Below are 13,932 nucleotides of genomic sequence, written 5' to 3' on the forward strand. Positions count from 1 at the left end.
GCGCAGCCCGGAAGATAGTGGGCGCTCAATAAATATTTGAGGAATAAAAGAATCAAGCCGGAAACTAGGAACGTCGGAATGAGCCAACTGGCTCGGATAGGCTGCAGTTCCTCCCCGGCGCAGGCGGCGGCGCTGGCGCCCTATCAGCCAGGTCGCCGGCAGTTCTTGGCGCCTCCGGCTGACCGTCCAACGCTGGGCCCCGAGGCCACTGCAGGAGTTAGCCAATAGAAAACCGCCTTAGTTGTGAGGTCCGACAAAGGTGCCCTATGACCGTAGCGGGTCTTGGTAAGAGGGCGGTGCGACGGAGAGGGGCGGGGAGGAGCGGTTAGGGGCGGGAGTTGGCGCTGCGGGCCGGGCGGAGGCCGCGGAGCTGCGATGCGGGCGGGAGCGCGTCCGTGACCGGAGCTGCCGGCCGACATGAACTCGCTGGAGCAGGCAGAAGGTAGGTGAGCCGCCCGGGCGTGTCCCGGGCTCATCCCGGAAGCTGGAGGGGCCAGAGTCGCGGAGATCCCGCCCCGGGGACTGGAGGCCGCGTTGGGTGGACGGACGTGGTTCCGATCTTGGGGGGCGCGGGAGCCGACCCAGGGGCAGAGGGGCAGCCGGACCCGGCCGGACGCTAGTGGCGGCGAGCGTGGCCTCCGCGGACGCTGTGCGGCGTTGTGTCCGCTGCCGCAATCCCCCCAGTTTCTACCTTGGAGCTCTTCTTCAGGGCTGTGTTTTACTCTTTAGGAAACATCTGCACTTGGTGCGTGGTAGCGTGTTAGTTCGCTTTATTCCGATAACCCCGTGAGCTGTTTCCCTAATTCCTGCCGTGGTTTCTGGGAACCGCCGGGGTAAGAGGTTGCCTCTCGATCTCCTTCTTAAAGTTTAAAAAGCGCTCGTTTGCAGGGGCATCTTGGACGCCCCTGACTTTCCGAAGGCGTCGGGGCGTGGGTAGAGCTAGGAATCCCCTCTCACCCCCTCGGAGGGAGGAAGGGGGACAGTCTTTTCCCAACGACGCGTTAGCAGGTCAAGTGGCCGGTAAGACCAGGCGGAAAGCGTAGCCATTAATTAAGTATTAAACTTACCGGAATCAGGTAACTGCGTGCCGATAGACCTCGAAGACCTGGATGTTAGGTAATACGTGGTTCTAATAGGAAGTTCGTCGAATTAACACTCGACCTGATTTTGATCCTTTTATTTGCAACCCCCAAATTTCTAGCTTTTGGCTCCGGCTTGAGACTGCTGCTGCTTTTCCACATACCATTTTACGGGAAGGTTCTAAAAGTGAACCAGCCAGCTTTCCTTACGTGTGAAATTGGAATTAAAGAAATCTAGTGTTTTTGTCAAGTGCTTAAAGCTGTCGTCGTAAACGAAGTAAACAGTGCAGTGGCCCCTGTGAGTTGGTGTGCACGACCTGAAGCGGTTAGAGAATCTTACATTTCATCTTCGTAGATTTACACGAGTAGGAGTCGCTAATGAGATTGAAATCTTTTTACCTAGATCTCAAGGCTTTCGAGAGGAGACTCACTGAATACATTCATTGTTTGCAACCTGCCACCGGACGTTGGAGAAGTAAGTGCCTGACTGTTTAAGGGGAAATGAACGGCCAGTTGATACTTTTATCTGTGTGTAGCAATAATGATTTGCTTTTATGTAACAAATACTTGCTTAATTAAACCATAGATTTCCTTTTGTTTTGATGGTTTTTAAATTTACTTAACTTTGTGAACAATGCATTATAAAGAAATTTTTAAGAAAAAACCTGGCAGCTGTAAAGAACAATCTTTGTGGTTGAATTTTTATTTTTCCATTAAAAGACACACTTTTTGTTTATTAAACAAATATTACAAATTTGATAACACGATAAAACTTTCAGTAGCCTGTTTAGTTTTACAATTTGCCTACAGCCTACTGAAATAAAGTTTTGTTAAGAAAAATCATATGTAACATACAGGGTGGGACAAAAGTAGGTTTATAGTTGTGAGTGCAAGAAACAGTTTATTCTGGTGTTATTATTTGTTAATTATTGTATTATCTTTCATACGAACAACTGTAAACCTACTTTTGCCCCACCCTGTACTTTCACAGGTTATGAAATTACTCTTAGTTGATTTAATTTTGACATCAGCAAACAAAATACTTTGCTAACTTTGTTGAGTTCAGTCTCAATTTCTTGGATGTTTATTGTTGAAACTAAATCCTGCCAAGAGAGAAGTACAACAGCACATCCCAGGGACAGCCTTTATTTCAAGTGTAACTCAGCTTGTGGGAGCAAAAGACCGTTAAGGAAGTTAGGGGTCTTTTATGTTGAGATTTCTCCTGTAATTTTATTAGATCTGTGTGCAAAGTTTGAATCGAATGCTCTGAGCATTCTGATTGGTCAGAGTTCCCAAGTAGTGATTTTTCTCAGGCTCTCTGGCTTACCTGGAATTACTCCACTTGTTTCACTGCTACTTGAGAATCTTTTAAAATGTACATGTTGCCGTCCTGTCTTATAAAGTGGAATGTAATGACCCTCCTTTACTCTTTCTGGTTGGTGGTGTCAGTGCTCCCATGTAAATGACATCAGCTCGGTTAATGTGTGTGTATAAAAGTAGGCGTGTGAGGTCCCTCTAGTGTCTAGGCTTTTGCTTTATTTTTTTAAAAAAAACTTGTATTATAGTATTTTTTTTCTTACTGGAAATATAGAATTACAGCAAATTGAGTTTAATCTGTTCTGAGCTGAGAACATAATTTTGAAATTTTAAATACCTAAAATTAAATTCCTAAAATGAGATTGTTTTTGCCTGTGGTTTGCCTCTTCTAGAAATGTAAACCACCAGGAATTCTAGATAATTAAGGTTTTACTATATTTCGATTGCTCTTTGAAGCTTGATCTCTGCATTTTAAAACTATGTGCACCCCAACTGAAAGACGACAGCCGTCTTCATCAGAATATTAACTCGGTCTTGGTGCCTTTTTATCATTTTTAGTAAAGCCATTTATTCTTAAGTTTTACTTACAATGTGTTCAGAACTTTTAAAAGTAATTCTAGCTCAGTGGGGGGGAGAGAAACCTTATCTAAGATTTACTATCAGTAATTTTTTCCTGACCTTCGTGGAGGTCCCCCGCCCCCCCAACACTGGCCTCAGTCTCAGCGAAGGGAGGGCAGCTGTCTGCAAGGAAGACCCTTCCGTCAGAATGCTTCTTTGTTTGGTTTGTTTACATCAGAAAGTGGAAGGTTGGGGTTCCTTAATTTGCAAAATCAGCACAAAGCACATTGAAAGTTGCTAACATAGACCATTAAAGTTTTATCATCTTGGTTCTTACGGTTTTTAATTTCATTAACTTTCATAAGTTCTGACTGAGTAAAGCAGGGACCACTATTATCCTCAATTACTGAGGTTCACACGGTTTAGGAGAATTCCTCAAGGTTGACGGCAAGTCCCCTACTTCCCGAGTCGAGTGCGTTTTCCGTTTAATAAAGCGCCGCTTCTTTGGCTGTCGTTTATTAGTAACTGGTGGTGGCAGTGTCGGATGTTTAGAGCTTATTCCGTACTAACTGATTTTGTGTTTATCTTTCACAGTGCTGCTTATAGTGGTGTCCGTGTGTACGGCTACTGGTGCCTGGAACTGGTTAATAGACCCCGAGACGCAAAAGGTAAGAGATTTTGATTTACAGTCTTCGATAGATTAAATGAGATGCTGGCTACAGCAGTGCTTTGTCCATTGTAAATCAGCGTTCAGATGCTGCTCCCTGTTACTGCTAATAGTGATGTTACTCATCACACTAAAAATACGCCTTACATTAGTTTGCTTACGACAAACTTTGGCTGGCTATCGTGAATTATAAGCGTCTTCACAGGGAAAAAGGCCTGAGAAATACGACTGCACTCACATAACTTGTGGTTCCCGTCTGAACTTGCGTGCGGCTCTTCTGCACCTCGTTTGTCTGTGCCTTTACGTTTCGGGGTGAACGTCGTCTTGGATCCGTTTTGTTCACTTAGCCTCCTCAGTGCTGGCTTTGAAAAATCAGCAAACAGCGCTTTCTCCTGGGTGCCCTCTTTGCTAATGCCTTTCCTCATCCCATAAAACATTTGAAATGACTTTGCAGGAAACATACATGATAAAGTAGCAAAATAAAATGTAATAAAAAGTCAAGACTAGGAAAACACTAACCCGACTGGCAGGTCAAAACCGGGGAGGTTCCCGGCCCGAGAGTACGGGCCAGCACAGTCCCCAGGATGGAGTGGCCTGATCAGTAAAGTCACAGCCAGCTCCGCGGTTTGCACGGTCTCTGAAGGGAACATATGTGCAAGTTTCTCAAGCTCACAAAGCTTTTATTTCCTCAGCGTTTACCTCTAAAAAAACCTCCCTGCCTGAAGTTTAATATAGGAAACACTGAGAGATCTCCCATTGGGCACGGTCTGGAATATCCCTACCCCGAATGCAATAACGGAGTTCATAATGCTGCTTCTTGAAGCATCCTTTGATGAAAGCTGATTGCTTGTTTCTCACCTTCTGCCTCTTTCTGCTAACTCCGGTCTTCATTTCAGACTCTGGCTTTTTTATTAGAAAAGCAGTAGTCTGCAGTTTCTAGGTGAAGTTTTTCCCACGGTGCAGGTTTATTTAGGTAATAATGATGTGATTTTCGCAAATCTTGATCCCACTTCCCCCTTGTAACCCGGAGTTAGGTGAGACTGTTTTCAGTAGCTTTTTTAGTGGCCTTTCCGGTTTGCAGGAGAAAGGAGCGAGAGGGAGGCTTTTGTCGGTGGCCTGCGTGGCAGCCCCGATGGCCAGGGTGTGTTTAGCACACAGTCTCCCTGCCTCGGTCTGCGGGCGAGGGCGGTGATGGAATTCCGTGTTCATAGAGGGGTTTTGTGGCAGATAGGAAACTCTCCTGTGTGTTCATTTGTCAAAACCTGATCATAAGGCTGCGCTTGGCACTCATCGTCAGGGGGAGAGTGAAGGAACCTGGCAAGAAGATTGAAAAAGGTCTGTCTTGGGAAATGAATCTGACTTCTAATTGGGAAAAATATAAGCTGATTTCAGCTGGTTGAGATCTTAATAAAACACAGAATTAAATGTAATTTGAAATAGGCCCAAAACCCTGTAGTTAATATGGTTTTCTAAATTAGGTGAGAATGTAACGATTAGCCTAAGGGCTGGCTCTGTGTATGGTAGTATTTAATAACCTCCAGCCTGACAGGGGTTTTAAGTAGCAGTTGTGTCTGTAGCAGGAGACACAAACTCCGAAGCCAGCGGCTAGCTGGGAACACCCCGGGAGAGGGGGAGCTGGCACACCGGCCAGCATCTGAACGCGGAGCTGGGGGAGGCGGCAGTCGGGGGTTGCCTGGAGGAGAGCGGGCCTGCACCGGCCGGTCTGATGAGAATCAAAGCCTGAAGCAGCCTGTGCTGCTGCTGGGCAGGCCGCCTAAAGGGGCCGGCCCCTGACGGTGACGCCGTCCTCAAAGGTTTTCGGAAGACATGCCTCTGGATTATTAATCTTTCTTCAGGAGCTCATCCTTTTGGGAGCATCTTCCTCCTGATGCTTCTAGCCTCTGGTTTCTATACTTGACAAGTTTATTTAACCGGGCTGGCAGGTGCTTCTAGTAGGTTCACTCTGTGCCCTGAGGCATGCACGCACCTCGTGGTGTGACGGGGCTGCAGAGGCCCTCGGCCGGATTCTTTCGCTCCTGCTCACTAGTCTGCCGGGTTTCTGTTTCCAGACTCTTAAATATGTGTCTTCTCGACTTCCATCTACTTTCTTGTCCCCCCGTAGTCTGGCCTCAGTGACTGCTCTTGTTCTGATCCTCATCCTGGACCTGGGACACCTGTCCCTTTACAAACTCTTAGTGTTCGTTCTGTGTTCCCGTTTCCTGCCGTCACCGGGTTATCTTGGACTGGATTTGCCCTTTTTCCTCCTGAACTCCAGTTCTGCACGGGTGGCTACTAATCTCTTCTCCCTGCTCACGGGTCCTGTGGCCATCTGAGTCTCAGCAGCATCCACACCAGACCCATTGCTGCTTCTGCAGAGAGGGAGGGTGATGCTGGACTTGAGTCTCAAAAGGATGTGCGGGAGGTAGCCAGGTGGAGAGGGTCAGAATGCGGTAGTGCATGCGCCAGTGTGGCCGGGAATGACTGGGTGGGGCCAGGGTATGCATGGCAGAGCGGCCCCGCTCTCTTACGTGAGCTTTTTCAACAGAAGATAACCAGGTCACATTTGACTGGCGTTTTCGCTGAGGTCAGAGGCCTCATCGTCATTCGCCAGTGCTTACCAGGCACCTGTGTTTGCCATGAGCTGTTTCGGGTGCTGGGGAAAGCCGTGCACAGGACAGTGTCCCTGCTGTCACGCAGCTGAGTGTCGTGCTTTTTGAACTGCCTCCCACTGGGAGGGGCCCTGTGAATGTTTTTGGTGGGGTGGGTTTTGATAACAGGAATGAATTTGTAGTGGTTCAGGTGTTTGGAATGAATGGAGGGAATATTGGTGTACTGTTTTGCTACATTGAAGATATAGAATGAATGTTACATATTTATATTTTCATAGCATAGCAAAATGGAGTAATAGCAGTATTGAAGTCTTCAAATGCTCCTATTGTGGGTGGTTAACACGTTACATATATGTATGCGTGAGTGGAGAGATAGGAATTTGTATCGTTCCAAGATTTTAACATTTTTGTGTTTCAAATTCTTTTGCAGGTGTCCTTTTTCACATCGTTATGGAATCACCCGTTTTTCACTATCAGTTGCATCACTCTCATAGGCCTGTTCTTCGCTGGGATCCACAAGAGGGTGGTGGCTCCATCCATGTATCCTTTACACGGGTGGGCTTTGCTCTCTGAGCGAAGTCACAGCGCCTTTTTGGTGAACCAGGTGTTGCTGAAAGCGTGTTCTTGAAACGGCAACTTTCCTTTGACCGCTGTGTACAGTATAGCCGCCCGGTGTCGAACTGTGTTGGCGGAGTACAACATGTCCTGTGACGACGTGAGTATGGTCTGCCTTTGAAAACCACAGGCGCGCGTGTGAGCGGACTGAGGGGTTTGGGCCTAAGTGAAACAGGCGTCTTACTAACAACAGTTGTCTCCGTGGAATTAGCAGTGGGAGTATCCCTCATCACATTGGTTCTGAGACACGCTTCTTTTTATATTTTAACGTCTCTGAATAGAGGTGCGTCTCACAGTCAGTGGTGTCTCACAACTAAATTGGTAGCATTGGCAGCTTAATTTTTCTCCATGACGCGTCTTGTAGCGGGAGCCGTCTCGGGTTCGGGAAACGCCGTGGTCACTATTGGCCAGAATGGCCCAGCGGCCGTTGGTTTTGTAAACCACTATGATTTTCCTGGTGGTATTCTGTACCTAAGATCTTAAATAGCGTCCCAAATTAATAGTCGGGTTACGGACATGCGAACCTACTATATCTGTGGATTATGAAAGTGTTTCTACTTTCAGTTAAGAAGCTGTTAAACAAATAATACCTACCCAGTGTAGGAAATTAGAATACGGAGGGGAAAAGTATTAGGGCAGAAAGACAACTGGGTCAGTGGAAGAGAATAAAGACTAAGCAGTTTGATCTTTCAAGAAGTAGAGGATATGGATGGTATTTCAAGTCAGAAGGGAAGAAGTAGGCTCTTTAGTAGTGTTGAGACGGCTGGCTCTTTGGGAAAAACGAATTTTTAAAAAATATTTATTTTTTAGAGAGGAGGGATGGGAGGGAGAAAGAGAGGGAGAGAAACATCAGTGCGACTGGCTGCCTCTCGCACACGCCCCACCTGGGAACTGAACCCCCAGCCCAGGCACACGCCCTGACTGGGAATTGAACTAGCGACCTTTTGCTTTGTGGGAGGATGCCCACCAACTGAGCCACACTGGTCAGGGCCAGATTTGGAAAAAAAGAATTTTGATCTCTATCTCACATAAGTTAAAAAAATGAAGTTCCAAATAAAGTCTTAAAAATATTTGAAAAGACACCCACGCCCTTGCCATGTGGTTCGGCTGGTTGGAGGGTTCCCCACCCCAAGGGTTGCGGGTTCAGTTCCTAGTCAGGACACATACCTAGGTTGTGGGTTTGGTGCCCAGTCCGGGCGAGTACAGAGTTGTCACTGCAGCGTCTTTGTAGAAGTGACGGCCCAGAAACAGCTCTTGTGTCTCCCCTCTGGGCAGTGGGAAGCAGGCTGCGCCCTAGTCCCACCGCGGGAACCCAGAGGTTCACCTGTGAGGGTGGACATGGGGGTCTCCCAGACACAGTGTTAGGTGTGGACAGTGAATCCCTAAACAGCATGCTCAGTGTGGTGCCATTTTCTAAATTTAATTATGAAAATTTCCCAACATAAAATAGTAGACTATAGTGAACTCCCATGTACCCCCTGGCCAGTGCCAGCAATTAGTTCGTGGCTATCTTACTCCATGTGCCCCCGGCCGCCTCCCCTCGCCGGGTGGTTCTGAAACAAATTCCGAGTGATGTATTTTACCTTCAGACATTTCAACATGTTTGAAACAGCAGGTGCTTGTAGTTCATACGGTGAGTGTAATCCATACGAAACAGTCTGGAAAAGTCCGGGCTGAACTGGCTGCTTCTGTGACGGCTACAGTGAGGCGGGTGGGGAGGAGGACCACAGCTTCCCTGTGTTTGACTCCGTGATGAGATTACAGAAACGTCTGGCTCCTGTGACCATATTGATAGAGTTAAAGTAGGCGGACAAACAAAAAGTGGTGTGTTCCTGCAGCAGAGCACTGAGTGTGTTACCTAAAAGCAGGGCAGCTGAGACCCAGCGGCATCGGTGACTCTCACTGTGAGCAATAGGTGCAGGAGAACGCAGCCTGATGCCACTTAGGCCCCGGTCCCCACCCGGCAGCGGGAACCAGCCTGGGTGTGGATGGTGCCTGTACCATGCACGCAGGCGTCAGATCCTGGGGACTGAGCACGGGACTCGGGCATCTCACTGTCTGTAAATTTACCACAGTAAGGCAGTGTGGAGAGTAGCGCCAATGTTTTATCAATATACCAAGGAACTACCAGAAATTAAATGACCAAAAATTAAGTGGAAGTGAGAATCCAGAGATAAGTAGAACACTGACAACACTTCTGACCTGAGGGTCGTAATGAAGTCTGTTCGTTAAAACTGCCCAGAACCTTATCGACCAAAGATAATCACCGGGTTTTATGTTTTGTTACATACACCCATCTTTCTACAAAAGAAAATGCGTTACGGATTTTTGACAACGTTATGATTTAAGGTGTTAATCGGGTGCAAGGTCTGGGACTTACACCTTCTTACCTGCAGTGTCTCAGGTGAGGCCTTCCATTTGTCAGTTGCATGCTGTCCCATGGTGTGGCCGCGTCATAGTTCGGACCCTGTTGGGCACGCGGTTTCCACACGTTCCGTGTTACGTGAGTCATGTGTTCTCCACTAGAACTTAGCTCCATGGGAACGAGGGACTTGGGTTCATTGCGGGATCTCCAGCGTTTCACCCCAGGCCTTGCACATAGTAGGCGTTCGGTAAGTGTTGAATGAAAGCATTAATAGCACATCCAGGGTGTCGAACTCATTTTCACCGGGGGCCACATCAGCCTCACGGTTGCCTTCAAAGGGCCGAATGTAACTTCAGCTCCTTAACGGTTGAGGAGTAGTTACATTTACACAGTCCTAAAATCATTCTGGCCCTTTGAAGGCAACCGCGCAGCTGAGGTGGCCGCCGGTGACAATGAGTGTGACACCCGAGTCTTACATGTATGTCTTCACACTCGCATTTAGTTTTCTTGAGATAAATTCCTGCAAGTGGAGTTGTGTGGGATGCGTGCTGTGGGTTTTGTGTTCAGTGAGTGTGATGGCCGGCCCTGCAGAGGAGTTGCGCCCACTCGCACTGAACGCCAGCAGCAGCGAGCGTCTGTTGTTCCAGCCGTTGGCTGACGCCGCACCTGAGGAAATTAAAATGCCTGTTGGAAAAGCAGAGATGTTTCTGCCAGATGCATAGCTTTATTCGTGTTTTATGCACTTTGTTTGCTAAGGAGCTAAATGAGTCTCTGCAGACTGGGGTTTTATTATCCTGTCGACTGACTGGTTGATTTGAAGGCAGGCGGTGTGTGTGCGCTGGAGTCATAAAGGTTTTGGAAGAACACTCCACACGAAGAAAACTGTTCATTGCTTGACCTTGAGTAAACATAGGTGTTCTGATCCCCTTTGAGTGCCCTCTGAGATTTATAGATAAAGGGTGGTGTTCCTAATCGAACCGTGTGTTTAAAAACTTTCATCTTTTATTTTTGCAGACAGGAAAGCTGATTTTGAAACCTAGGCCTCATGTTCAGTGACAGTCTGCGGTCATCGTTACGGGACCTAAAGCGGCCTTTGCTCAGAGAGGTGGGACAGCCAGCAGCCATAGGGTCCCTGTCGCAGTCGGATGTGTGACGGTTGTGGCAGCAGCCGACAAGAAGCGTGCAATATTCCCCAGGTGCCCTGGTGCTGACGGCCCCGTGTCGGTGCGGCGGTGCCTCGGGTCACCCGTGTGTCCGTGTTAGTGTCACTTTAGTGCCTCAGGCCCTGCAGAGCCTGTCGGAGATGCAGCACGTACGTGTGCTACTAGGGAACCCGAGGAGCGGAACCTCAGCAGCTCTTACAGTGTATTTTTGCAAAGTACTCTACATAGCAAATCCATGCCAGTGTCAAAGAGGAGAGCGTATGTGGACGCGTTCTCCCGCACCAGTATTTCCAGGGCTTCAGCTCGCCACCTCCACGGCTCTTTAAAGCCAGCTGTTCCATGCAGCTGTGCCTTCCGCTCGGCCCTCCTCGCTTTCGCTCACTCTGCGGGAAGACCGCCGGCGTGAGCTGAGGCTGAGGGACACTCACTTCGTTGTGTTATAAGGAATTAGAGGTGTTTTGAGAAAGTTTCTGTTGAACCAGATGGTGAACTTCAGCCACTATTGATATTTTCCTGTTCATTGTTCTCCTTTAATGCTAAATTTACTTCATATTTTTTAATAATTTTAAGAACACTCCAGAGGCTTCTGAATATACCGGTTACTTATAAATTATGTGTTGTCTGGGAATTTGGCAGTTACTGTTTTAGATCATGGGATTTTACGCTGTGGTCGATGGGCTGCCGCACTGGCGCTGCGCCGCGCACTTGACCGTGTGCCCTGTTGAGAGGTGGGAGCGGCGCCACGAGCCAGAGCCCGCCGCTCCCACTGCTTAGGGCGCGCGGCAGACACGCGTGTGCGTATTAGCCACGTGTGCTCTGACAGCCCTCAAATGTAACCTATCGGGACTGCTATGAGTATTTTAAAGAACTGGAGGTGCCTTTTACCTGTTTATTAGAAGATTTTGAAAATGTGTAAATTATTTCAAGAGCAATCTTTTAAATTTCATTTGACATAAGGCTGAAAATTCAATAACAGGACAAAAACTTTTTACCTGGGCTACCATTTAACATAAATGTGTTCATCTTGGCTTTCACATGTATAAAATTTTATTCTTTGAACTGTAGCAATAAAACCCTCTGCTCCTAAGAAGTTTTAAGAGGGTATTCTATATATTGTGTTGTTTTATTTTCTGTAAATTTTGTAGGTAAATATGTGCATAAAATAAATACTTTATATATAATTAGTGATTGGGCTTTTTCTTTGTTGGTTTTTTTTTAATTTTTATAAAAATTTTATTTATTTATTTATTTTAGAGTGGAAGGGGAGAGAAAAGAGAGGGAGAGAAACATTGACGGGTTGCTTCTCAGGGACCTGGCCCACCGCCCAGGCATGTGCCCTGACTGGGAATCAAACTGGCGACTTTTTGGTTTGTAGGATGATGCCCAACCCACTGGGCCACACCAGTCAGGGCTTTCCTTGTTTTGTGGTGTCTGTAACTCCAAAAATGTTTGCAAACACACAGCGCATGTCAGACACAGGCCGGCCCCAGGTAAGATGTTTTGCGCTAACTCCATCCAGGAGAGCACAGTCCAAGTAGTACAGACCCACTTTACTAGGCTCTCACTTCGATTCTGTCCTGTTCCTCACTGATAACATTGGGCTCCTAATCAAGAAATGCAGGTTTCCTGCCCTCGCTGGTATGACTCAATGGATGGAGTGCCGGCCTGCAAACCAAAGGGTCACCAGTTCGATTCCCAGTCAGGGCACATTACTGGGTTTTGGGCCAGGTCCCCATTGGGGGCACGCGAGAGGCAACCACACATTGATGTTTCTCTCCCTCTCTTTCTTCCTCTCTTCCCCTCTGTCTAAAAATAAATAAAATATTTTTTAAAAAAGAAAGAAATGCGGGTTTTCTGAAAGTGTTCTACAAACTTGCATTGCCAGCTTCCTCTAAGAGCGTAGAGCTGACAATGGATTTGATAGGTCCTTAGACCTTTTTGGAGTTGCCAGCTACTCAGTTACACTGAGTGTTTTTTTTAAAGGTCTTCTCCCCTAGAAAAATATGCCTGTCTGTGTACACATACTTAGCATACATTTGGAAAGGATTTCATAGATTTCCTGGTGCCAGCCTATTTGGAGTCCATCGGCTCCAAGAAAAATTCTTGTTAAAGGTTTTTCATACCTTTAATCTTAGCAGAACAATTCATTTTCCAAGAAAATCTTTGCTGTGTTTGAAATAAGCCCGAGGGTCATTGCCAAGTTAGCTTCTCCCCGCCGCCCTCACCCTCTCATACCCACGTCCACACTATTAGGAAATACTGAGTGCAGGCCTCTAATTTTACAAGTGGGACAGACAGTCTCAGGTTTTCAAAGGGACTTTCAGTCCCTGTGACTTGTTAAAGACAGAAGCAGACCAGAACCCCGGTCTCTGGACTCAGTTGGAAAGGATGGGGGGCTGGGAGCGGATTTAATTCATGACCCATTGTAAGGTTATCGTTAGGGATGCCGACTACGCCAGACTGCATTTGAATCTCAGATCTGCTACTTGAAACTAGGTCAATTTCATAACCTTCGTTTCCTCATTTGTAAATTGGGCATAAGGATAATCTCCTAGGTAGATAATACATAGAGTGGGGCAATGTAGGTTTACCGTGGTACACAGAACACCATTCTTGTATTATTATTTATTCTTGTATTATTTCCCATGACAACAACTGTAAGCCTACTTTTGCCCCACCCTGTATAGGACTTGTCAGTCTTCCAGGTTTACATTGAGTATGAAACGTTAATTCAGGTAAGGTGCTTGGCCACAGAATCACAGCTCAGTGAATCCATTAAACCAAATCCTAAAAGTTAAAAAATGGATCTCACTGTTAACACCCCTACCCAATGTCAGCATCTTCATTGAAATGACCAGGAGGAAATTCTGCGTATCTTTTGAATTATGCAAACTTTTAAATAGTGGTTTAAGTGCCAAGAGGAAGGATATGTGGTCTCTAACGATTGAAGAATCTCAAATGGTTCTAGGGGTCTTCCTGTTCTCAGACACCCTCCCTGAAAGTGAGAAGGCTCCTGTGCTGCTGGGAGGGCTCCTCGCTAACCTGACTTGCCTGGGGTTTCATGGAGACTGAGCCAGTCTCTGCCTTCAGCAGCAGCTGCTGTGGCTCTTACTTCCTGTTGAAACCATAGAAACGCGAGTCCCATCCGTTCCTTCAGACGCGCTCTCTGAACACTGCCACTTTGAGTGAGTGTAATTTCTACCTTTCCCCATCGTTTTCCACTAAAAATAGGAAGTGCATCTTGTCCGTGTCATGGAACAAACATTTTTAAAAACAGATTTTTTAGCATATGACTGATGGTTTGCTCTGCAAAAATTCCCTCTTGACAAAGACAATTTGTAGGGAAAAGGGATGGTTAGCTAATCATTGCTTGGCAGGATTTTTAAAAAGGAGTGGTTAAGGATTATTCTTCGATTGTTAAAAGGTCACTGGGGTCATTGGGCTCCTCCTAAGACTGACACCGAAATGGCTGGGGTGGGAGGGAGTGGTGGGGGGAAATGGAGACAACTGTACTTGAACAACAACAAAAGGATGTGAAAAAAAATAAGTTAAAAAAAAA

General features: G+C 46.7%; 1 protein-coding gene across 1 annotated transcript; it reads left to right on the top strand.

The window, feature by feature from the left end:
- Window positions 1-303: 303 nt before the first annotated feature.
- On the top strand, window positions 304-11,548 carry CNEP1R1 (CTD nuclear envelope phosphatase 1 regulatory subunit 1). The gene is made up of 6 exons (XM_024551557.3): window positions 304-442; window positions 1,483-1,554; window positions 3,549-3,622; window positions 6,661-6,770; window positions 6,891-6,945; window positions 10,225-11,548. The coding sequence occupies exons 1-6, from the start codon at window positions 418-420 to the stop codon at window positions 10,264-10,266; spliced, it is 378 nt and encodes a 125-aa protein (XP_024407325.1). The 5' UTR covers window positions 304-417; the 3' UTR covers window positions 10,267-11,548.
- The last annotated feature ends 2,384 nt before the right edge of the window (window positions 11,549-13,932 follow it).

This window comes from Desmodus rotundus, chromosome 12, assembly GCF_022682495.2.
Source record: "Desmodus rotundus isolate HL8 chromosome 12, HLdesRot8A.1, whole genome shotgun sequence".
Lineage (NCBI taxonomy): Eukaryota > Metazoa > Chordata > Mammalia > Chiroptera > Phyllostomidae > Desmodus > Desmodus rotundus.

Bases quoted from the DNA above. Each gene is read 5' to 3' on its own strand.
- CNEP1R1 (XM_024551557.3), top strand. From the start codon at position 418: ATGAACTCGCTGGAGCAGGCAGAAG. The intron at 1,555-3,548 runs GTAAGTGCCTGA...TATCTTTCACAG, and splicing joins TGCCACCGGACGTTGGAGAA to TGCTGCTTATAGTGGTGTCC. The intron at 6,946-10,224 runs GTGAGTATGGTC...TTATTTTTGCAG, and splicing joins ACAACATGTCCTGTGACGAC to ACAGGAAAGCTGATTTTGAA.